This window comes from Manis javanica, chromosome 4, assembly GCF_040802235.1.
Source record: "Manis javanica isolate MJ-LG chromosome 4, MJ_LKY, whole genome shotgun sequence".
In the NCBI taxonomy this organism is placed as follows: domain Eukaryota; kingdom Metazoa; phylum Chordata; class Mammalia; order Pholidota; family Manidae; genus Manis; species Manis javanica.
This window is the reverse complement of record NC_133159.1, coordinates 131596300-131619442: the sequence shown is the minus strand read 5'-3', so window position 1 is coordinate 131619442 and position 23143 is coordinate 131596300. Positions and strand designations below refer to the sequence as shown.

The window sequence follows — 23143 nt, the reverse complement described above, 5'->3', positions numbered from 1 at the left end:
GCCCACTGTAAACTAAAGTTAAGGACACTATACATACCTTTATTCGGCTATCAAAAGAAACCACCCAGAGCAGCAGTGAATAGCAGTTGTAAGAATCTCTGCTCCCAGCCAAATTACTTTTGGCTTCTACACATTTCAGTTTCTCAGAACCATCTGTATCATAAAGACCAACTTAAAATAAAAAGTTTTAAATAGTGCACTCTTTCTCTAGCCTAATTAGCATGTGGAATGGATATAGCGTACGGAACCCCTCGGAACTGGGTCAGGCATACAGGGCTTGGTACTTGCACTAGCCATATTGGGATGGAGCAAGATGAATCCTGGGAGATCAAGAGGAGGACCTGAAACAAGTACCTCACTGGCTGGACTCTCGATTCTGCCCATGGCTTGTAAGAACTGGGGAAAGCATATTCTATTAATGGGATCCTTTCATTTCGAGTATTTTTAACACAACTGATAGCAAATACATGCTGAATTTTGTAAGCTGCCCTCAGCTTACATATAAATGAATGAATTATGAGGAGAATGGCAGGTGCTGACTTGTACTTATTTAATTTTTCAAGGTAACTGGTTGACAACTGAAAGCAAGTCCCTGCTATTATCCAGCTCAATAAATCCAAGGGATTAGTAGATGGAGCCATTAAAGGCTTCCTTGGCTGGGAAGGGAGGGACAGTATTGCTCTTCACTTTCCATTGTACACATACTGGGCTCAGCATTATATACCATGGCACAGATACAAAAGTATCCATGCTCCTTTGGTGCCTCCAAGAGCAGACAGTGTGGGGAGGTTGATGACACACAGTTTGGGTAGCACACACTTATAATATGCAGCAGGTAGTTAAAAATCATGACAGATAAAAGCTTCTTTAAAATACAGGATCATTTTAAAGCTGTGGAATTTGATGCATAAAGCAGTATATATGACAAATAGATTGTCATATCCTTTTTCTTCATATCTTGTCTTTTTTGACACTTTCTTACTCTGTGCATACCTCTTTGGATTTCAGCTTTGAAACACAGATAAGTGAAATTGGGTAGAAAACTCAGGTAAAATCCTTCTTATCAAACAAGTAGGACAAATAGAAAGAAGTTACCAGGATCCTGTATCCTTTCAAGAGTGTCAATTATCTAGAAACCAAATCTTTGGCTTTTTCACTGCAACTTTTCAACCCATCTTCCAGGTACTAAGAACGGGGACAGAAATAATGCAGAAAGGCCTGAAAGGATATCCTCCAGGTTGCTGACATTATTTCCAGAAGACTGAAATGAAAAGAAGTCAGGACAAATTATTAAATTTTTCTTCCCATTTCTTTAAATTATTTCATTTGTTATATTAAGTACCTATTTATTTTGTAATAAAAACATTTTAAAGAACATTGTACAAAAAAAGCAACTACTGACTAACAGAGTTTGTACATAATATACATGGTCTGTCATGTTAAGAGGAATTAGCAAGGTCACTAAAGACTAAATTTCCGAAATCTAATTATTAGCTTACAGCATAAGTTTTTATGATGCAGAAAGATTAGGGTAGCCTCTGGGTTTTATAACATTCATCTTGCCTGAACCCCTATTCTCCTGGGCAGTCCCTGTTTAAATATCACCTATGTACTGATGACCCCACATTTTATATTTCCAATCCTGACCTGTCTCGGGGTAGTCAGCCTCTTGCATTCAGCTGCCACTCAATGTCTCCAGCTGGGTATTTTACAGGCATCTCAAAACTCAACACGGCCAATCACAGAACTAATTTGTCCTCCTAAATCTGATCTTCCCCTAGTATTTCTCATGCTAGTAAATGGTACTACCATACACCAAACTGCTCAAGCCGAACTTAGAAGTCACCCTTGATTCTTCTATTTTTCTTTCCCACACCTTCCAAATCGATCAGTCATGTCAGCTCTGCCTCCAAAACACATCCCTAATCTGCCCTCTTTTCTCTAGCTCCACTTCTGTCACCCTAGTATGAGCCACTAGCATCTCTTACTGGACCATGGCATTAACTTCCTAACCAGTTCCGGTTTCCTTTCTTGTCCCCTACACATCAGGGCTTCTCAACCTTGCACTACTGATATTTTGGACTAAGTTAGATTCCACTTAGTCCCCTCTGTCGCAGGAGGGGACTGTCCTGTGCACTGTACGATGTTAGCAGCATCCCTGGCCTCCACCCACGAGTTGCCAGTAGCTCTCCCACCACGACCAAATTGAGACAAAGGAAAATGTCTCTAGACATTTTCAAATGTGCCTTCGGGGACAAAATCAAGCCTGGTGGAGAACAACTGACCTACATCCTACCCACAGAAGCCAGGATCTTTTTAAAATGTAAATTGCATCATGTCACTCCCATGCTGAAAACCTTCCAATGTCTTCCCATTGACCTTTGATTAGAATAAAACCTAAGCACCTTACCATGGCTTTTAAGACCTTCTATGAATGTTTGCCTACTGCTCTGCAAACATTCCAAGTATGCTCCCATACCCTTTGCACTTGCTGTTCCTTCTGCCTAAAATGCAGTCTCCCCAGATCTTTTCATGGCTCAGTCATCCACACAAATCTCAGACCAAATATGCCTACTTGGCAAGGCCTTCCCTGGCCATTCTATCTAAAGAACCCCCTTCCTCCATTCTGTACCCATTTATTTCCATCACAGTGCTAATCACAATAGCAAATTGTTTTGTTTTGTCATTTGTTGTCTGCCTCTTCACCAGACTGAAAGCTCCTTGAGAGCGGGGGCCCTGTCTTGTCTTCTTTACTGCTATAGCCCAAGTGCTTGAGTAAGGCCTGGCACAGAGAAGGTACTCAATAAAAACCCCTCCCCACCACCTCCGCAAATCTCAGGTCAGGTTTCCCTTAAAATTATTCTTGATTGTTGATGTTGTTGACCTTCATTTTTCATTTTTAACTACATTTGATCTATATTAAAGTGTGGCTTGGGGTACCATGTACAAAGACTTAACAAAAAGAAAATAACTGCTTATTTTGAAACATAAAGGCCAACTAATGAATTAGAGTCTGTTTCTTGCCTCTCAGGTTTTTAGCAGGCATATTATCATTGCACTGGTCATGATTTCAGTTTGCTCCATATTCCTAAGTTTGAAGTAGTGAAGGCAGTTCAAGCGACTATGAATCCAAAACTCACCTGGCTCAAAGGTTCAAAAGCCTCTTTGTCCACCAACGCAATTTATGCAGTACCGTGGGCCTGAAAACTTGCTGTGCTGGCTTCAAGTTAAAATGGTTCACTGGGTCAAAAGCAGGATGCTCCAAGGTGCAGTATGGTCAATAAATATTGGCTGAGTCCCGAAACCACAGCTTGGCTATGTCTTACAGTGATTCACGGGCTGTTTCCATGAAACTAAAGATGACTGATCCCCTTGGCAGCTGCCTGGCTGCAAACTGGAAGCAACTGTGTCCTGGCTAAGGGCCATGGCCCTTTCATAGCCTTTGGAAAGCATTTCATCGGGCCATCTTTACATTCTGGCGGGCTGCCGGCTTGTCCCGCTGGGGCAGGCTCTCCACGCGGTGGAGAGATGTTTCCACCCGTAGGGACGAGGACCTCACTTGGTGAGAGAACGTTTCTGTGTGTTGGGAGGTTTCCATGTGCTGGGAAGACACCTCGAGGACGTGAGGGAGCCGTTTCCCAGAGGGGGAGATGGAGGGCCCTTCGGTGCGGTGCTGGGAGGTTTCCACCTGCTGGGAGGACGTTCGCACCTGTCGGGAGGATGTCTCCACGTGGTGGGAGGAGGTCTCCACGCGGACTGTTGACGTCTCCTTGTAGCGAGAGGTGTCCACCCGGGGGGAAGAGAGCTTTCCCCGAAGGGATGAGGCCATTCTACGGGTAACGGGGCCTATGATGCCTCTGGAAGCCGTACGACCCAACGACCCTCGACAGTTTCCCCTCTGGGGCAAGTCACAGAGTAAGGAATGACGTCACAACGGAATGTTACGTCACCTCGGGCCAAGGGTGACACAGTGACGAGTAGCCACGGTGGTCCTGTGGGGTCTGGAATGACCCTTCAAAACACTGGGCCCTGCCCTCTAGCACTCCTCGGGAAACCGCACCACCCCCTCGCCTATCGGAAGTCTGCGTGGTTGGAGCCGCGCCTAGGCCGCGGCGGGCGGAGATGGGCGGAGCTTCACTCCACGCGCCTCCGTGCGTGCCCACGCATCCCACACTGCCCCGCGACAGGAAGAGGGAGCCGCAGCTTCCGGAACCTCCCCTCCGAATCCGCGCGGTTGCTCTCTTGGGCTGGTCGCGGCTCGTCGTCTTTGAGTGTGTGATGGCGGCGACTGTCGCGATGGAGACAGGTAAGTAGCGCCCGGAGCCGCGAGTTTTGGCAAGTAGAGCTATCCTGGGCCCAGACACCTCCTCCTGCTTGCCAGGGGACTCCTTCCGGGCCTAACCCCCGGCAGGGTTAGAGCTCGGACCGGCAGGAGCGAGGGCTCTTGGAGCGTCAGGAGGGCGAAGGTAGTATGGCCTTTTCACAGTTTAGTTTGTTCGCAGATCCTTTTTCCTCACTGGCTCTTTCTCCTTGCTATGCTCGCCCCGGCGTGGGCGAGACTAAGGGAGAAGACTTGGATTTTAAACCGTCGGTTGGTTTTCTGCGTCTCAAATGAACTTGCATAAGTTTGAAATACGCCGACAAACTTGTGTATCATTCTGCCACAGACGTCTCACATATGCAAATACTCCATGATACTGGTCACTCTCCGTCGTCTCGTAATCAGCTTGCACTCTAAACTTTTTCCTTATTTGTTTGGCACTCAGTTAGCTTTTACTTAATCACTTAATTGTTGTAACGGATTATGAAAATAGAGGAAGGCACAGTTAAACTCCTTAAGTAGTGGTGCACAAGTGTGTTACTTGTGTGTTCCTGTTTTCTTTGATGGATTCTCTAACTTTAAAGAACCTTGTAACTCAACTCCTTTTAATCAGGGTTCTGCTTAGACTTCTGGGGAAGCTTTATCTCCTCCTACACCCTGCTTAGGAAAACCATCACGTTCCCTTCTTTCCTCAGAATTATCTCAGGGGTAGTCAAGTTTCTTTACAGCTGTTTTCTTTCTGCAAACCAGTATTGTATATATTGAACTTCACTTTGGATGATTTTTGCTATCTTCTCTCCTAGATGATGCTGGAAATCGACTTCGGTTTCAGTTGGAATTGGAATTTGTGCAGTGTTTAGCCAACCCAAATTACCTTAATTGTAAGTTGTAGAGCATTTCATTGAATTGGGAAGATATAAATGATTTCTGATAGAAGCATTACAATTCCTAATAATACATACTTTAATACATACTCAATCGAATGGAATTACTGCTCTATTTATACTAATTGTGTGTGTGTGTGTTTGAGCAAACTGGGACTTGTGTTTGTGGTGGGGATATTAAGTCAATAGATTCTTTATGTTAGGAGTCACAAATCAGTCGTCCAAGGATTGGTTTGGTCTACAGATGTCTTGTTTCTTTCTCTTTTTATGCCTTTCAGTTCTTGCCCAAAGAGGTTACTTCAAGGACAAAGCTTTTGTTAATTATCTTAAGTACTTGCTTTACTGGAAAGAACCAGAATATGCCAAGTATCTAAAGTAAGTTTGATTTTTATAGTCCTATATGTATATACTTTATCATAATCCAAAACACTGATATTTAACAGACTTTTTAGTTTCACATTGGGAAAATATGTTTTGAATCTCTCCACTTCTTGGTTGCTTCCACCTTAATACAAGATACCCTCATTTCTAACTTGGATGACTGCAGTTATCTGGTCACTGGTTATTCCTGCTTCCATTCTTACCTTCCTCCTGCTCCCACATCCCTCCAAGCCAAACAGATCGAAACAATTTTCCTCACAGAAGCAACTTGAGCCCTTAAAAATGTAAATCACAACATGTCACTTTCTTGTTAGAACCTTTCAATGACTTCCAACTGCATGCAGTACAAAATCCCCTCTTTTCCCTTGGTTTAAAGTCCTGCGTGATCGTCCTTTTCTTGTCTGATCCTATCTTGTACCACTTGCCCCATCTCACTCTGTTTCCGACTCCAAAGGACCCACAATCATAAATGCAACGACATAGCCGTGGGCTGAAAAATGAAAGAAAAAGTATTTGTAAGGAAGATTTTCTGGAGGAGTTCTAATAACGGAGTTTTAATTACCTGAGTCATAGCTGCTTTCTTTTTTTAAGGGCATCTTCTGTGCCAAGCACTGTGCTTATTTAGACCTTGAATTTAATGCCTGTTTTGTCTTAATTAGGTTGTCAAAAAGCAATGGTGAAACTTTTTGTCTTTTTTTTTACTTAAACAAATATGAGTTTGAGGGGAAAATGTTTCAAACTTTTCCAATCTGGTCGCTTCTCTGATTTGGGTCTAAAAACTGATTCATGAAGCTCGACATCCGCTGCTGCTTGCAGGACCGTTTGTAACCTTACTGGCCCTTTAATAAACAACCACTTATTCATTTAATAATCCAAAGAAAAGACTTTTATTAGATTGCAACATATTGTATGTGTGTAGAAGACTTAGATACTCAGTGTTGGCACTGAGCTGTATACACCATGTAGTTCAACTCACCCACAGCGTTGCTGAGATAGTCATCTACATTCTGCTGGGGGTTTCCAGTGAGTGCCTATTGCTCTGTTCAGGGACAGCTGATGGTATTGTTAGCTAGTTGCTTGAGAGTTCTTTCTTATCTTGGGATACAATATACCTCTGTGTAGCTTCAACCCATCTTCTCAGTTTTGTCCCTGAATTAATCCAGAACCAGTCTTTGCCCTCTGGAGGCAATTGCTTTTCAGATATTTAAATTCAAGAGAAGTTGCAAGTTAACTCCTGTAGGCATTTCATTTAGTCTGCACAAGTTTTTCATTTTTTTTAATAGTTGCCAATATTTGAAGAATTGGAAAGTTTCATATAATCAGATTTCTACCTACTTTTTAAAATTTGGAAGATCTGGTAGCCCTGGCTCTTCATTTTCCCAAGTCAGTAGTTGGCTAGAACTGAGGAACAGCTACCTCTTTTAGACACTTTCTACCTTAGACCCACTTCACTAGTAGCCAGGATCTGCAACTGTAATGTATCTGTTATGTCTATTTTTCTCAGCTTCTTCTAGCCATTTCTCTTGTGCCCTCCTTTAGATATTTTGCAATTGTGCCTTAAAATGGTATTCAGCCAAGAACTAAACACAGACCTTCAAATGTGGTCAGGGTATGGTAGACCAAATAGCATTTATTTTCTTCATATGAACATTACACTTTTGTTAGTTCAACTTAAGTTTACATTATTTTTTTGGCTGGTTGGGGGATAAGCATTCACACTGTTGACTTGCTGGGAGCTCATGTCAGTGGAAGTACTTTTGTTCTTATTTTCGTGAGTGCTATTATTTGAGTTCTCTATGTCTTGTTTATTTTTTAAAATTGGAAATGCCAAACTTTCCTTTTGTACCTCTTCTATTTCATTTTGTTGGTGAATGCTGTAATTGTAGCCTATCAAAAATACTTATCATTCCTATCCTGTCATTTAATGTATTCTAAGCATTGTCTTTTTCAAGTTTGATAAATAATGACTGTGTGTGTAAATTCCAGTTACTGATGAACTGCTATTTGACACCATTCTCTTGGTTGTCACGTTAACTTACCTCACAGGGGAAGAAACTAAACCTTGAGAGGTTAACTACTTTGTACAGAGCCTAACTGATGAATGGCAGAGCTGGTATTCAAACCCAGGTCTTTTTAATTAGGGGTGCCCTCAAGAAAAGGAAAGAGCTGGGGTAGGATGAGGACATTTCAGGTTAGCTACCAATAATTACAGGCAACTGTGTGTTTTTGGAGTATAAGTAGAAAATTTTTATCTTGGAAGGACAGCTTGGGATGGGGCCCTGCTACACAGTGTGATCCTCAGCCCTCAGTGTTGGTATCGCTTGGGAGCTTGTTAAATGCTGAGCTTGGGTCCTACCCACACCTGCTAAATCAGATCTGCATTTTAAGAAGTGATTCATGTGCATTTTAAAATCTGGGGAGCACTGCTGTAATATACTGTTTCCCAAATGTTGGTCATTTATATAGTACTTACACAATTTTGGTTCTATCTGTGTACTCCCTAATATGATTTGAATTTTTTAAATTGACTTACTTGAATTTTATGTCTTTTCTATTTGAAATAATTTCGTGTATAGGAATTCTATTTTCCCAGCAGTTTTTTATGTTCTTCACCCAAATATTCTAAATGTTAACATTTAACATCTTATATAACCACAGTACAATGATCAAAATCAGAATATTAACATTAATATATTATCTAATCTTGTCTAATCTACAGACATTCAGATTTTGCCAGCTGTCTCATTAATGCCCTTTTTTGGGTATAGTATCCAGTCTAGGCTCATATGCTGCATTTTGTTTTCAGGTTTTGTTAATCTCCTTTAATCTGAGTTCCTTGATCTTTTTTTTTTTTCCTCTCCATGACTGACACAGATGATGTGTATCCTTCTTGGTATATCCTAACAGGAGGCACGGGCAGTTAATTTGTCCCACTGTTGGTTATGTTAATTCTGATAACTTGGATGATGTTGTGGCTACCAGGTTTCTCCATATTGAGTTACTATTTCTCCTTTTGTATTTAATAAGTATCTTACAAGGAAATACTTGGAGACCACATAAATATCTTGTTTAATGTCATACTTTTAGCCACGAATTGTAGCATCTTTTGAGACTTTCCTGAAACAGTTTTTACTGTGAGATTTTCTAACTCTGTCATTATTTCTACATTTATTAGTTGGAATACAGTCATAAGGAACATTCTCTTATTCCTGATTTGTTTATATTCATTTAAAAAGTTACATCAGTATGGACTCTTGGAGTCTTTTTATCTTTTGTATTATAATTACTTTTTTTCTTTTTTTGCTGTAATGATTCCAGATTTGGCCATTGTGAGTCCCTTCAGATTGGCTTCTAAGTTCTTTTGCTATATCCCTGTAATTTTTTCAGCACTTTTCTTTTTGGCGCTATGTAATGTTCCAGGTTCATCTTGGACTTTCCCTGCCTCAGCCCTGGAATCAGCCATTTCTCCAAGGAACCCTGAAAAATGCTACTTAAAACCCTGGGTGCTGGATGCTAAGGGTGCTTGTTGGTACCACAGTATCATTGCTTCTAGGCCCTCTTGGCATACATATCTAAGAACTATATGTGGGTGTGGGTGTGTGGGTATATGTGTATACACATCTCTATTTCTATATTTGTGTATTTGTATTAAAAGACATGAGTTCATACTGATGTTTTCAATTGCAGCTCAGTAACACAGGGTTCATTCTAACTTTCCCCGTTACCTGTAACTCCTTTTCTGACAGTCAGCGATTTGGCTCTCTTTCTCTACAGTGTATTTACTTATTTATTTGCTCAGTCTTAAAGTACACATAATTTGAGAATTGCTGTATCCCTGTGGGAAACTAGAAGACAATATTTGTGCAGTTCTTTCTGAAACTCACTTTCAAATAAAAGTTGTCTTTTTATCACTATTGATGGAAAATCAATAGTATCAGTTAAGCTCGTAATTACTAAAGTAAAAAGTATTAGTGTTCCTCACCTTGGAAACCACTAGAACAGCATGATTTGCCCCTAACTGTTGACTCTGCTTAACAGTTACTGGCAAGTATTAATCTCTCTGGACTTAAGTTTTCTCACTTCTGAAAATTTTGCTTAATGCTGACTTTGATGATTAGTTTTCTGCATTCACAAGAAAAAAAACCCTATACTACCAAAGTGTACTAAGTTAATATTCTAGAAATGGGCTACAAGATCATTTTTGAATAATTATATTATAGCTTGGCATTACTGACTTAAATTATGTCAACCATTAACTTACAAACTTAAACCCAGGTATCCTCAGTGTTTACACATGTTAGAACTGCTCCAATATGAACACTTCCGCAAGGAGCTGGTGAATGCTCAGTGTGCGAAATTTATCGATGAGCAGCAAATCCTGCACTGGCAGCACTACTCCCGGAAGCGGATGCGCCTTCAGCAGGCCCTGGTGGAGCAGCAGCAGCAGAACAGTGCGTCGGGGAAGTGAAAGGCCCTTCCACCACGTGCAGTGTCTTCTGTACCACGAGGACAGAAAAGACCCTTCCTACCTACTTCACTGGGAAGCACCCAGAACCGTTAGTGTGATACGTAATCCAACTGATTTTGTTAATAGACTATTTCTGTCAAACCAGAATTGTTCTGCTTTGATTTCCCTGTGGATATGCAAGTTTTATATTAGCATTTAACAGTCAACTGAGTAAGAGCAGAAACATTAGGTGCTTTAGACCAATTTCAGGAGACAGTGGAGGATGGGGCAAGGGGAGGGCTACCAGATACCCCAAACTCTAAGCCCTAGCCGTTTCCAGCCTACAGTGGGGGCAGGGGCAAGTCTTTTCCTGGATCTTTAGTCTTCCTCAGATCAGCTACCCCGTCCCTCTGATCTGCAGAAAGAGAGGAATGGAGTCAGTGACCTCTTGAAATCAGACAGTAGGTTCTTAAGTTCTGTAGGAGAGAAAGACATAACTGTATCACCATTTGCTTTGCACCAGGGCTTTAGGGAAGAATCACTGGTATATCACTGACCTAGTGATGACAGGGAAAAGATTGGTGGTTGGGTACCAATTGGTCTTTTGACCTTAGACTAGAACCAAGATGAGGAGGGAGCCTCAAATACTTGTGCTCACTCAGGAAAGCAAACATTTGGCAGGTGTCACAACCAGGTGCTACATTATTTGTTGCATTCTCATTTTATCTCCAAAACCACCTTGTTCATAAAGGAGGAAACTGAGGTTTAGATAGGTTAAGTAATTTTCTGGTGGTCCGACAGCTACAGTGTGACTGAATCATGTGCTGGGGTTCTCCCCACCACTAGGTTAGTCTCTGACCTCTCTCTGCCACCCATCTCATCCCAAGTAGTGATATGTTCAGACAACTGGAAAACAAAACTGTCTGCATTAAACAGAAGGTATAGTAGATGTGCTGTGCTTTCCTTCAGTGGTTAAGTTCTACATTCTAAAGCCAAAGAAGTATAACAGTTGTTTGTAAATCCCTGACATTTACAAACAGTAGTAGATCCTGACTCCTGTAGAGGTTGGAAGTTGTCTACCACACTCTTAGGAGCTTTTAGATACTTCTATCAGCTCCACTAATACATTCCTTTGTGCTATTACTGCTGCTCCTGAAGACTTACTTTACTTTGTATCTTAAAGATACCCATATATTATAAGCGGACTGACTGTTCATGAGCATTTTAATAGTAATCTTGATTGTTTAGATATACACCAATGTTTTAAACATCATTATTTATTGCTAACATACACCAATGTTTTAAACATCATTATTTATTGCTAACATAAATCCAGAGTATGCAGTTTCTTTTATACTAGAGCAAACCAGGAAATCCAGACACAATTGCCAGCATCAAATCTTAATCTTCAGAGAATAACATCTCCACAAGGTTGGCCTGAATACACTCAGATTCTACCAGCTTTTGAGGCTGTAAGAAAAGAAAATTCAAATCATAACTCACAGCTGCCAAAACATCAGGAGGGAATGAGTTGTTCTGCGTGAATGACACAAACATTGTTAACAGAAATTATGCCATTCAGAAACTATCAACAAGTTATGACAAGTTTTAGGGAATAGTTAAAAGATCTGCTTTATGATGAATCATTAAAATACTTGGCTCCACTGACTAAAACAGGAGTTAGCAAGCCCAAAGCCATCCATCCCCTTACCCTCAGCAGTTTAATTTAGCATCCTAGGGCTGTGACTAAACTAGATGAGATGCCCTTTCTTATCAACCAAAATTATGGTGAAAATTAAACAAAACAATTGGTGCCATTGGTTTTAAGGAATTACATTACATGTTAACCCATTTTCTTGAGCAGTGTGTACAGGATTTTAAAATAAGAGTGGCTTTTAAGCATGAAAAAAATCTAATATTTAGATATTTGCATTATTAATACGTGATTAGGATTGGTCATAGAGATGGACTACTAGATTGTGTTTTTAATGCACTTGAAAAACAGCAGTGTGATGTTAGGGATGAAATGTCAAACTCTTTTCAAATTTGAATCTAGAACAAGTTAAGAGATTTTTGACAGTAAATTTTAGCCCCAGCGGAGTTAAAGAAAGATACTCACTGTTCCATACTTAAGTAGTGTAGGCACTGCAGTTACTTTCAAATTTTTTCTGAAGGCATTATTTGGATCTTTCCAACTATTTTGAAAAGAAAAAGTGATCATATCATTTACTTGGTTTCTTACAGTTTACTTCACATTTGATATATTCCTCCATTTATGTTGTAAACATTTAAAAAAACTTGAGGACTATGACTTACCGACCCCATGAAAAGTTTTCTTTTAAACTGACTAAAGTTTAAAATAAATGTAAAGACAGTAAGTTCTGAACTAACACCAGGCTAGATTCATTGAACTACCCTAATACGAGTGGCCGAACACTAATTTAAAATTTGTATCTAATACCTTACAATTGCTTGACTTATCTGACTGTACCTTAGAGTGCAGAAACTGAGTGTCCAAGGCCCTTCCTGCCTAAATATGGAAGAATCTAGTGCATGCCAGGAAAACATATTTTGCAACTTACTAAGGTTTTTCTCCTACTTGGCAGTAGATGAACACACATCCTTCACTAACATGCTTTAGCCCCTCTCGCACGACTGGTTCAGCTTTAAAAAAAAAAAAGATATAATTACACATCATCTCTACAATCAGGCATTCATAAAAGGCTTCTCTCCCCCCTCCCCTAAATCTTGATAAGTACTCAGACTTTAACCTGCAGTTAACTGAGGTTAACTGAAGTCAGGTGTTTCCCGATTTGAGCGTCTCTCCAAGGGTAAGGACCATGTCCCAGTCCCGCTTTATCTATCCCCACGGCACAGCGTCCAGAACAATGAAAGGCATATATATTCACTGACATCGAAAGGACACCAACTCACGTGTCCTGTAAGACACTAATCATATTGGGGAAGTGAAAGTTTAAAGGACTACATTCCAAGATTATCTGGGTGGAACGGTAGACGAGCACTCGGGGCGGGGAAGAGGAGAGAGAAGGGAATAGAACAGCAAAGTAACAGCTCAGACGCCCCGGGTTTACAGGAAGCAAGTCTCCCTCCTCTGCTTCAATTCCGCTCCCTGCCCATAGCCTCGGCCTAAGGCCATTTCTCTGTAGCAGCCCCCGAATCTGAGTCTCACCTTGCATGCAGTCGGGGCACCAGCTTTTCCCTTCGGCGTCCTTAGACCCAGTAAAGTAAGCGAAAATGGTCTTGCCCTTGTGCTGCTCCACAGCCAGGTTGAACTCTTCGAAGCCGGACACGGTCACCTCCTCGCAGTGGGCCATCGGGAGAACGCGGCGTGGACAGTGGGAGTTGTCTGGGGAGCGCCGCCGCGGGGCGGGAAGGGGCGGGGCGGGGTCCTACATGGGGTGGGGCGAAGGCGTTTCCGGGTGACTGAGGAATAGGGCGGGGCCTCAGGGAGCCGACTAGGCTCTGAGGTGCTACGGGAACCTCAGGCGGCCATAACATCCTCATCGTCTTAATGCCTGTCTTAGGTGTTTCCGTGCTGGTTCCACTCTGAAACCCAGGTTTCTGTCCTAATTTGGTCCTGGCCCTATGAACAGTGGCTGCAAATCTGCCACCATACAGCCCCTGGACCCTCAGGTAGCTCAGAAACCCTAACGACTCCCAAGCTGCCCCACGCGTGTTACTATGGCGACTGAGCGAGCGGCCGGAAGTGAGGCCTAGTTGGGCTCCCCCATCCCCCGCCTGCTTCCCGGTAGCCGCGCCTCGCCCCAGGCCAGGTGGGCTCGGGCCGCAGCTGGGGGGATTCTAGGAAGCTGCATTAGGAGTCATGGACCCGGGGGAGAGGAGACCTTGACCCCGGGGAGATCCCGCGGCTCTTCGCCCCTAGTTACCTTTTCCTCTGCCTAGGCCTTAGCTGGGGGCCCAGGACTCGGGGCGGGCGTCCGAGATTGGGCGGCGGGGGCGTAGGGTGGGGGCTGGGAGGGAGTAAGGCTGTGAGAGCCGCAGCTGAGTGTAGCGTGCGTGTGTGGAGCTTGGGAGCCAGGTGCTAAGTTCGAAGTGCCCAGGAGCTGTTTTGGGGACGACAGGAATTTTCCTCGAGCTATGAGCAGGGCGACTGGCCGTAGGGTCTTGTCAAGGCTGCGCGGGGGCGAGCCAGCGGCAGAGATGCCAGGCCGCTGTGTGGGGCCCTGCAGATACGGGCGCGGCGTTTGGCGGCCATGGGGGAAGAGATGGGGTGCAGGGATGTCTCAAGGCCGCGGAGCGAGGCGTCGGACGAGGTCCTCGGTGTGGGAGACGCGCTGTGTGAGTGCAGAAAGGCTTCAGGACCGTCGACGGTCATGGGGAAGAAGAGGAGAGGCAGAGGCCGCTGGGGAGAATGAGGCTTCGGGGACATCTGGCAGTGCAGGCTCGATTGAGGCTGCAAGGGACCCTGGAGCTGTGTGGGTGAATGGGGCTGTGGGGGAACCCCAGGTGGTGGGGCCTGTTGGGTCCGTATGGGTGACAGGCAGTGGAGAGGAAGAGGAGACTCCTTATAGGAGTCCCCGGAGCTGTGAGAGAAAAGGTCGTCCGGGATCTATGGGGCATGAGAGCATTCTGAAACTGTGGTTGAAGGTGCAGGCTATGAGGGCAGCTTCAGGATGTGGGGAAGGAAGCAGGGTGGAGCTCCATCCTGTGTCTGCTGGGGAGGGACCGGTTGAAAGGGGTGTCTCTGGCCGTGCTTCCTGGATAGAGACCAGCCGCAGTGGTCTGACAGGACCGTGGGTGAAAGGACTGGCTAGGGTGGCTCCCCGGTCCACAGGAGTATCTCTGGCTGTGGAGCTAGGGGTAGGTTGTGAGAGGGCCTTAGGCTTGTGTAACCAGGGGCAGACTGTGAGTGTCCCTCCTGTGGGTGTGCGTGGGACTGTGGGGACAAGTTCTCGGATTGCCCCACACCTGCTCGGGAGAGGACAAGCTGTGGGAGTGCCTGGGGCTGTGCAGGAGATGGACTATGGGGTTGTCTCAGGCCCTTGGGGAAAAGGACTGACTACGGGGGTGCCTGGGGCCATGGGATGGCCTGAGGCTGTGGAAGTACCTAGAGCTGTGGAGGGGGAGATAGGCAGTGGGGGTGTTCCGGGTCTGTGGGAGAGAAGGCAGGCCGTACAGGGAACTGGAGCTCTGTCACAGGAGACAGTCTGTGGGGATACCCCCGGTTTATGGGAAAGGGGACAGGCTGTGGGGTTGCCTGATGCTGTGGGGGTACCCAGAGCTGTACCTCTGGAGGAGAAAACTGCTATGAGTGCCCAGGGCATATGGCAGAGGAGACGAGCTGTGGAGGAGATGGGCTTTGGGGGTATCCCTGGCCTCTGGGGCATAGGACAGCCTGTAGGGGTACCTTGTGCTATTGAAGAGGAAATTAGGTGTGGGGGTGATCCCGGATTCAGGGAAATGGGACAGGCTGTGTGGGTAGAGACTGGCTCTGGAGGTGACCCAGGGTCATGGGCAGCTGCACAGACCACAGAGTTTTCTGGTTGTGAGCAGGAGGTACGTGCTGGGGGTGCTCCCCACCTGGGGGAAATAGAGCAGGCTGTGGGAGCACCTCAAGTTCTGGGGAAGAACACAGGCTGTGGAAGCGTCCTGGGTCTGTGGGGAGCAGAACAGGCTTTCGGGGTGTCCCAGGCTGTAGTGGTCCCAGGAGCCCTGGGAGAACAGACAAGCGATGGTGGTATCCCAAGCCTGTGGGATAGGCAGCAGGCTCTGGGAGGACCTCTGGCTGACACAGTGCCAGGCATGGGTGGGAAGGAGACTTGCTGTGGAAATGTTCTGAACCTACGCGAAAGGAGGCAGATTGTGGGAGAGCAAAAGGCTCTGGTGCCCACAGCTTTAGGGGTACCTGGGCCTGTGGATCAGGAGCCTGGCTATGGGGACATTTCATCTCTGTGCAGTAGGAGACAGGCTGTGGGGTTCTCTCAGACTGGCCAGGTACTTGAGGCGGCAGGTGGGCACAAGCACCAGTATGCCCCAGCAGAAGTACCCACAGGTGTGGGTATGCCCAGGTCTGGAAGGATGCCTGCTGCTGTGTGGATGTCTGGCCCTGTGTGTCAGGAAAGCAGCTCTGGAGATGGCCTGAACCTGTGGGAAAGGGTTCATGCTGCTAGACTACCCATGGCTTCAGGGGTATGTGTAGCTCCCGAGGCCGCCACAGAGGATACTGGCTCTGTGGCCTTCCCAGGATCATGGGGAAGGAGAGAGGCTATCGGGGTTTCTGTGTCTGATAGGGTTCCTGTGGCTCCTGAGGTGCCTGAGATTGTGAGGGGGGAGACTGGCCCTGGAGGCATCGCACCCTCTTGGGGAAAGAGACAGAGTGCTGGGGTTCCTGTGGCTGCTGAAGGGCCCCCAGCTCTTAGGGTGCCTGGTCCTTCGGAGGTGGAAACTGGCTCTGGGAGTTTCTTGGGATTACCAGGAAAGAGACAGACTGTAAGAGTGCCTTTGACTGTAGCTATGCCTGCAGCTGGTGCTGTGCCGAGGCCTGTGTGGGAGGAGACTGGTTCTGGATGTGTTTCAGACTTGTGGGGGGAGAGAGAGAGAGTGCGAGGACCTGCGGATGCCAACGTTCCTGCAAGGGTGGGGATACCCACCACTGCCGGGATGCCTGGACCCATGGGGAACAAGACGGGCCATGGGGGCATCTCAGGCTTGTTGGGACGGAGACAGACTTCAGGGCTATCTGTGGCCATGGGGCTGCACACAGCCATGGGGGTGCCTGGGTCTGCTGGGGAGGAGACACTCTCTGTGGGCCTCTGGGGCTTATCGGGAAGAAGGCAGACTGCTGAGGTGCCTGTGGCAGCTGGGCTTTCCATGCCAGTGGGAGTGCCCACAGATGCTGGGATCCCTGGGCCAGTGGTGCATGATACCAGCTCTGAGGATTTCTCAGGTATATGGGGACGGAGACCCAGGCTTGAGGTGCCTGCTGCTGCCAGGGGTCCAGCACCTGTGGATGGGGAGACTGGCTCTGAAGGTGCTGCAGGCCTGTCAAGAAGATCCAGTGGAACCATCCCTGAGGCTGTGACGGCCCCTTTGTCTATGGGCGTGCTTGCAGCTGTTGGGGTTCCTGTGGCGGGGCGAGTGCCTGCTGCGGTCTGGGTGACTGGGAGTGCAGAAGAAACGGATGTGGCCCTGTCAGGCCTCCCAGTGATGAGACAGTCCACGGAGGGACCTGGGGCTGCAGGGGAGGAGACAGGAGGTAGAAGTGTCCTGGAGCTGGCAGGGAGGGACCGGGCAGTGGGGATGTCTTACACCCCTAGGTGTGGAACCAGGTTATGGAGCTGCCCCCGGTATGGTGGGGAAGAAACAGACTATGAGAATGTGCCAGGAGTGCCAGGGACATGGACGACGGTGGGGCTGCCCGAAGCTGCGGCCCTGCCAGTGTCAAGGCAAGGAATAAGCCTTGGCCATTTCAGAGATCACCCGCATCAAGGTGGGAGGAGACAGGCTGGAGGAGTGTCTGCAGTCAGAGTGAGGGGAAACAGTTTGGGTGAGAATTATGTGGGGGAGCACCGGTTGAGGAGGGAGTTCTAGTATGTGTAGGGAATAAGTTTGGGGGGATTCTGGGGCTCTTTGGGAGAGGGACAGATGGGGGAGGTTTGTCCTGGGTTGTGAATGAAGGCACAGACTGCAGAGGTGTCTCAGGACAGGGGAGGGAGATACTTTGTATCAGGGTATGTCAGGAAACAAATTGGGAGGTTTCATGGAGCAGTGGGGAAGAGATGGGTTGCAAGGAGAGGGGTGTCCCAGGACTTTGTATAGGGGAAGAATTTGGGGGTGGGCATCCCTGAACTTGGTGCGTGTATATGTGTGTGTGTGTGTGGCATCGAGGGTATTCTGAAACTGGAAGGGTTACCTAGTTTTTTTTCCTAATGGAGAACAAGATTATTAGGCCTTTGGCATCTAAAGGGAAATGCTGGCCCCATGAAAGTTGCAGATGCCCTGGCCCCATTTCCGCAGGCTCCTTCATTCTGCAGCTTCAGCCCTTGAACAGCAGTGATGTCAGCCCAGTTGGGATTGCGTCGCTCATGTGCTTCCTCCCATCTTCATTTTTGATCATGTCTCTATAGCCTGAGGAATAATTTTTAAGGAATCTTGGACAGTTGCCCTTATTTTCCTTCAGATATATTGTCTTTAAGCAAATCCAGTCTACAAACCTCAGACTTACTCAAAAGCTTAAATTAGGGATTTTCTTAAACCTGGATTTCCCAGTTGACTTGAGAGAACAAATTTAAATTTAAAAACATTTAAAATTAGTTCATGGAAAATCAGCTTAATTCAACAAATGATGAGTTAAATTGTCTACTATGCTCCAAGCACTGTTGTGGGAAATAACAGAGAAGAGCAAGACAAGGCCCTTACCCTCAAGGAACTTTGTCTAGCTGGGAAGATGAGACATATACCTGTGAAATAGGTAAATAACGACATGAGATAAGCGTGTGATAAATATGATGAGTGTAGGGAATAAAGTGTCTATCAGAAGGCATTTAGAACAGGGAGAGGCAATGACATGAATATAGCCCATAGCAGTTTACATGTAAACATTTTCCTACTTTACCTCTCTGTGAATGTGTATAGGTCGGGGGAAGCCAGGGGAAAATTGAAGATTTAGAGGTCTTTCAGCTAGTTGATGGCAGATCTGGTGTAAACCTAGGTATTCTGATCCTGCAGGCTTACTAGGAGTTACTCAGTTATGTTCTTTTTTGAGCTACCGGAGTTACTCAGTTATGTTCTTTTTTGAGCTACCTAGAAGAGTACATCGTGCTTTGTGACTCATAGTTAGGATTTTTAAATGTAGACTGTACCCATAAAACTGCACTGCTGGAAAGTGCATGTTTACTATAGCAGAATTCTGTTTCTGAAATAATGTCTTACTGGATTTGAGATTGAAAATTTGGAATGAAAAGGGGAAATAGAATTTCAGAAGTGTAGTTGTGTTTATAAATGGAAGAAACTATTATGTACCTGTATTTAAGCATCCGCTTTTCAGTATGAGGTTGCTATGGACTATCTCTAGAATATTGTTATATGAGCAAGGCTTTGTGTTTTAATTATTCTTTCCCTTTGTTTGAATACTTTTGGTCTGAAAGTAGCTTTCTTTCATTTTAGGCAGTGATTTTAGGAAAGAACCGTTGGCCAGTGACTGGACTTCCACTATTATTCTACGCTATCTGATATGATGGGACCAGGCAGACCAGCTTCAACCTGTGTTCATCTAACATCTAGTGTCCAACTAGATGGGAGGAGTGACCCCACAGAACTTCAGGCCCAGGTAGTTTCATTTTGTTTTTTCCTTCAGATTTTTACTATGAAACATTTCAAACAAAGAAAAGTTGAAAGAAAAGGATAATGAAAACTTTTTAAACCACCTGCTAGATCCAACAACTGTTAACAATTTGTCCTGTTTTTCTATGTACCCAGCTATCTAAAATTTTTGCAGAACCATTTCAAACTTGCAGATATCATGACACTCCACTTGTAAATATTTTAGACTACTGCTTCTAAAAATAAACTCTCCTTGTCTAGGCTGGCATGTGCATACAGTGAGACAACGAATTTGACCGGATCTGTACTGTTGGAACTCAACCAGGAGTTGGGAGGGGTGCAAGTTGTAGCACTCCAAAATCTCATGACTATAGACTATCTATGGTTAAAAGAATATATGGGATGTGAACAGATCCCAGAAATGGGCTGCTTTAACTTGTCTGATGGTTCAAGTACAGTTGGACAATATCCATCATATCATAGATAAATTTTCACAAATGCCTAGGGTGCCTAAATGGTTTTCTTGGCTTCACTGGAGATGGATGGTAATTATAGATTTGCTTTGTTTATGTCACCGTATTCCTATTATGTTAATATGTGTGTGCAAATTAGTTAGTACTTTAAAACCTATACATACTTAAGGTACTATACAAGAAGATATGTCAAAGAAATAATCAATCCTCCCATGTTTCCTTCATATGCTACATCTATAGCTTTTCTTCTTCCTTCCTAATTACAACCCTTAAATAGAATTCGTGCCTCATATCGAATTTACCGAGTATCATAATTCCTCCAGGTGGTAAAGATACCTCGAGACAAGTGCTGGGCATAGAAGCCACAGGGCATAAATCTGCAAAGAAGTAAAAAGCTAACCTTTTCAAACAATATGGCTTCTCTCTCACTTACCAACTTTACATTTCCCTGTATGGCCCCGGAAGATGACTGGTTAGCCAGAGACGGGTAAGATTCCTCAAGGGAGGAACAACCTAAGACAGGCACAGTCGCAGGGGGGCCATCAGGTGAGAATTTGGGGATCAACAGAGGTGAGGCTCAGAACCTCACCCCCCCTGTTTTGAGAGAAATCTTCTGCATCCGTGGATGTCTTGCTGCCCTTGTCTAGCCTGGATTAATACTTAGTCCATAGGCACACACGTGATCATCTGATCATCTACATTTGCCCTCTTACAGCACTAAACTATGTTTTCTACCTTTATCTTGCATCTACCTACCACTTCAGCATTTTATTAAAAATAAAAATAATAATAATAATAGGAGAAATGTGGGATCAACATATAAATCAAGTACAAAAATCAAACGAATATTCATATTTGACCTGATTGTTTATAGGTCATAATGCATGATCAAAACCGAAAGTTTCTGTGATGAATGCCCTTGTACTGTTCACCATGTAAGAATTTATTCACTATGTAAGAATTCGTTCACCATGTAAGAACTTCGTTATGCTTCAGAAGATTGGAGACTGACGAGAATTAGGCTTGAGATGGATTAATGATTGTACATTGAGCATTGACCCCCCCATACTGAATTTTATTGTTGTTAACAACCATTTGATCAATAAATATGAGAGATGCCCTCTCAAAAAAAAAAAAACAAAACAAAACAAAAAAAATAAACCAAATTGAAAAAAAAAAAATCAAATGAATATTCATATTTGACCTGATTGTTTATAGTTCATAATGCGTGATCAAAACCAAAAGTTTCTGTGATGACTGCCCTTGTACTGTTCACCATGTAAGAACTTATTCACTATGTAAGAATTTGTTCACCATGTAAGAACTTGTTTGTTATGCTTCAGAAGACTGGAGACTGATGAGAATTAGGCTGGGGGTGGATTAATGATTGTGCATTGAGTTTTGACTCCCCTATTCAGAATTTTATTGTTGTTAACAACCATTTGATCAATAAATATGAGAGATGCCCTCTCAAAAAAAAAATTAAAAAAAAAAAAGTTGAAGCATAGTTGATATACAATATTATATTGGTTTCAGGTGTTGAACATAGTGATTTGACAACTAATTGCTGTTTACTTTCCGAAGCAAAATTTAAACAGATCATTGATAGCAGTATTGCCATGTCCTAGTATCAATATTACCTTTGGGTACACTCTTTCTGGGGAAGGTGGGATATTCAAATATGTGTAGATATTTGCACATTCTTAACCTACACTGTATTTATAATAACTAGAGATAGGCTACCCAGCTTTTACCTTTAACATTTTTCCCTGATGGCAGTTGATGTTCTATAGTTGCCTTTTACCGCTGCCCTGCCAACCTAGTGGGGAAGCTTTTCCAGGCACTGTCCTATGTGCTGAAGTTAGAGGCATGAACAGACTCCAGCTGGGGAGACAGAAATAGTTATGGTCCCACTTAGTACAAGAGATAATGAAGACATGCCCACAATATAGATGGAGCACATAGAATGGGTGAATTATAAAATACATGAATTCTACTGAATCATGACAGTGACCTTTCTTCTGGTTCTATGGTTATGTTTAAAATGTGACAACTTCAGGACACGTATACATCCTAACTGATGAAGTAAATTAAATTATGTGATATTGGTCATGTCTTGGTTTTAAATTCTTTTTGAGTTGACTGGAAAGAAGTTTTTGTTATGAAGACTATATAATCACTGATATTTAAAGCTTCTATAATTCCAAGTCACATATTTATTACTGCTTCTGCCTTAGATTATAAACAAATAATTACAAATACATGAGCCCAAATATATTAGTTGTGAATATGTTAATTGCAAGGGACAGAAACCCAAACCCTACTGAAACCAGATTAAGCAAAATGAGGAATGCATTGGTTCGTAAAACTGGGAATTCAAGGGTGGCACTGCTTTCATGCACGACTCGTTCTGGGATTTAAACAGTCATGGTCAATAAATCCTTTTCTGCTTCTCAAAAAAAAATAAATAAACTCTCCTACTTAACTATAATACCATCATCACACGCAAGAAAAATGGACAAAAGTAGTTTCCTAATGTTATATAATAACCAGTCTTTATTCAGCTTCACCCAGTTGTCCACAAAATGTTTTTCCCCCAACACTGTATTTATGAAAATCTTCAAGCGTATAGCAAGTTGAATTTTACAGTGACCACCAGGATTCCATTACTATTTCACTACATTTTTTTCATTGCATATCTGTCCTTCAGTCCATCCCTCTAGAATCTCTTCATCAACCCATTTTATTTTTTGATGCATATCAAAGTAAATTGCTGATATGAGTATCCTGCTTCAGCACACAATCAGACACCAGCTTTCATTCTTTGTTTACCATTTTTTTCTTTTGATGTAAATTTTACATCTGAAATGAATAGATTGAAATGTATATACCTTATTACATTTGCTGAGTCTTGTATGAATGTATACACTTGTGTAACCCATACCTTTGTAGATGCAGGTCATTTTCATTACCCCAGAAAGTTCCCTTATGTTCCTTCCTAATCAGTCTACCCTTGTCTTCCAGAGGCAACCACTAGTCTGATTTTTTTCACCATAGATTATTACTGTCTGTTCTAGAACTTGATATGAGCAGAATCATACACTCTTTTGTGTTAGGCTTCTTTCACAAGGTGTGATGTTTTTGAGATTCTTCTATGCCGTTGTATCAGTAGTTTATTACTTTTTAATAGTAGTATTCCACAGTAGGAGTGTTTCACGGTGTGTTTATCCATTATCCAACTAAGGGACACCTGGGCTGTTTCTGTTTTGAGTTACTATAAATGAAGCTTCTATGCACATTTTTACACACATCTTTTTGTAAACATGGTTTTATT

General features: G+C 43.8%; 5 protein-coding genes across 11 annotated transcripts in view; 3 read left to right on the top strand and 2 right to left on the bottom strand.

Annotated features, from left to right (window-relative positions):
• The window catches only part of C4H17orf100 (chromosome 4 C17orf100 homolog), a 29218-nt gene extending 25095 nt beyond the window's left edge, over positions 1 to 4123 (bottom strand). Inside the window, exon 1 of the mRNA XM_073234978.1 lies at positions 3141 to 4123. Coding sequence (XP_073091079.1) covers positions 3455 to 3829 — 375 coding nt within the window. The 5' untranslated portion in view covers positions 3830 to 4123 and the 3' untranslated portion in view covers positions 3141 to 3454. The remainder of the gene's footprint in view (positions 1 to 3140) is intronic.
• A 31-nt stretch (positions 4124 to 4154) lies between these two features.
• On the top strand, positions 4155 to 10201 carry MED31 (mediator complex subunit 31). Its single transcript, XM_017649070.3, has 4 exons — positions 4155 to 4306; positions 5125 to 5202; positions 5484 to 5580; positions 9862 to 10201. Exons 1-4 carry the CDS (start codon positions 4279 to 4281, stop codon positions 10052 to 10054), a joined length of 396 nt encoding a protein of 131 aa, XP_017504559.1. The 5' UTR covers positions 4155 to 4278; the 3' UTR covers positions 10055 to 10201.
• A 1093-nt stretch (positions 10202 to 11294) lies between these two features.
• TXNDC17 (thioredoxin domain containing 17) lies at positions 11295 to 13439 on the bottom strand. Its single transcript, XM_017649071.3, has 4 exons — positions 13224 to 13439; positions 12616 to 12697; positions 12153 to 12228; positions 11295 to 11503 (listed from the first exon to the last, which is right to left on the bottom strand). The coding sequence occupies exons 1-4, from the start codon at positions 13366 to 13368 to the stop codon at positions 11435 to 11437; spliced, it is 372 nt and encodes a 123-aa protein (XP_017504560.1). The 5' UTR covers positions 13369 to 13439; the 3' UTR covers positions 11295 to 11434.
• Positions 13440 to 13547: 108 nt separating this feature from the next.
• Positions 13548 to 23143, top strand: part of KIAA0753 (KIAA0753 ortholog) — a 63285-nt gene continuing 53689 nt past the window's right edge. The window contains exons 1-2 of one of the 7 annotated variants that reach the window (XM_037027064.2): positions 13548 to 13687; positions 19181 to 19343. In XM_037027064.2, the coding sequence (XP_036882959.2) occupies positions 19248 to 19343 (96 nt within the window). In that variant the 5' untranslated portion in view covers positions 13548 to 13687; positions 19181 to 19247. Of the gene's footprint in view, positions 13688 to 13714; positions 13828 to 14331; positions 14354 to 14760; positions 14876 to 17808; positions 18486 to 19180; positions 19344 to 23143 lie in introns of those variants that run through there. The other 6 variants (XM_037027063.2, XM_037027065.2, XM_037027062.2 and 3 more) reach the window with 6 other exon arrangements.
• On the top strand, positions 13834 to 17626 carry LOC140849054 (uncharacterized). Its single transcript, XM_073234977.1, has one exon. The coding sequence runs from the start codon at positions 14153 to 14155 to the stop codon at positions 17603 to 17605; it is 3453 nt and encodes a 1150-aa protein (XP_073091078.1). The 5' UTR covers positions 13834 to 14152; the 3' UTR covers positions 17606 to 17626.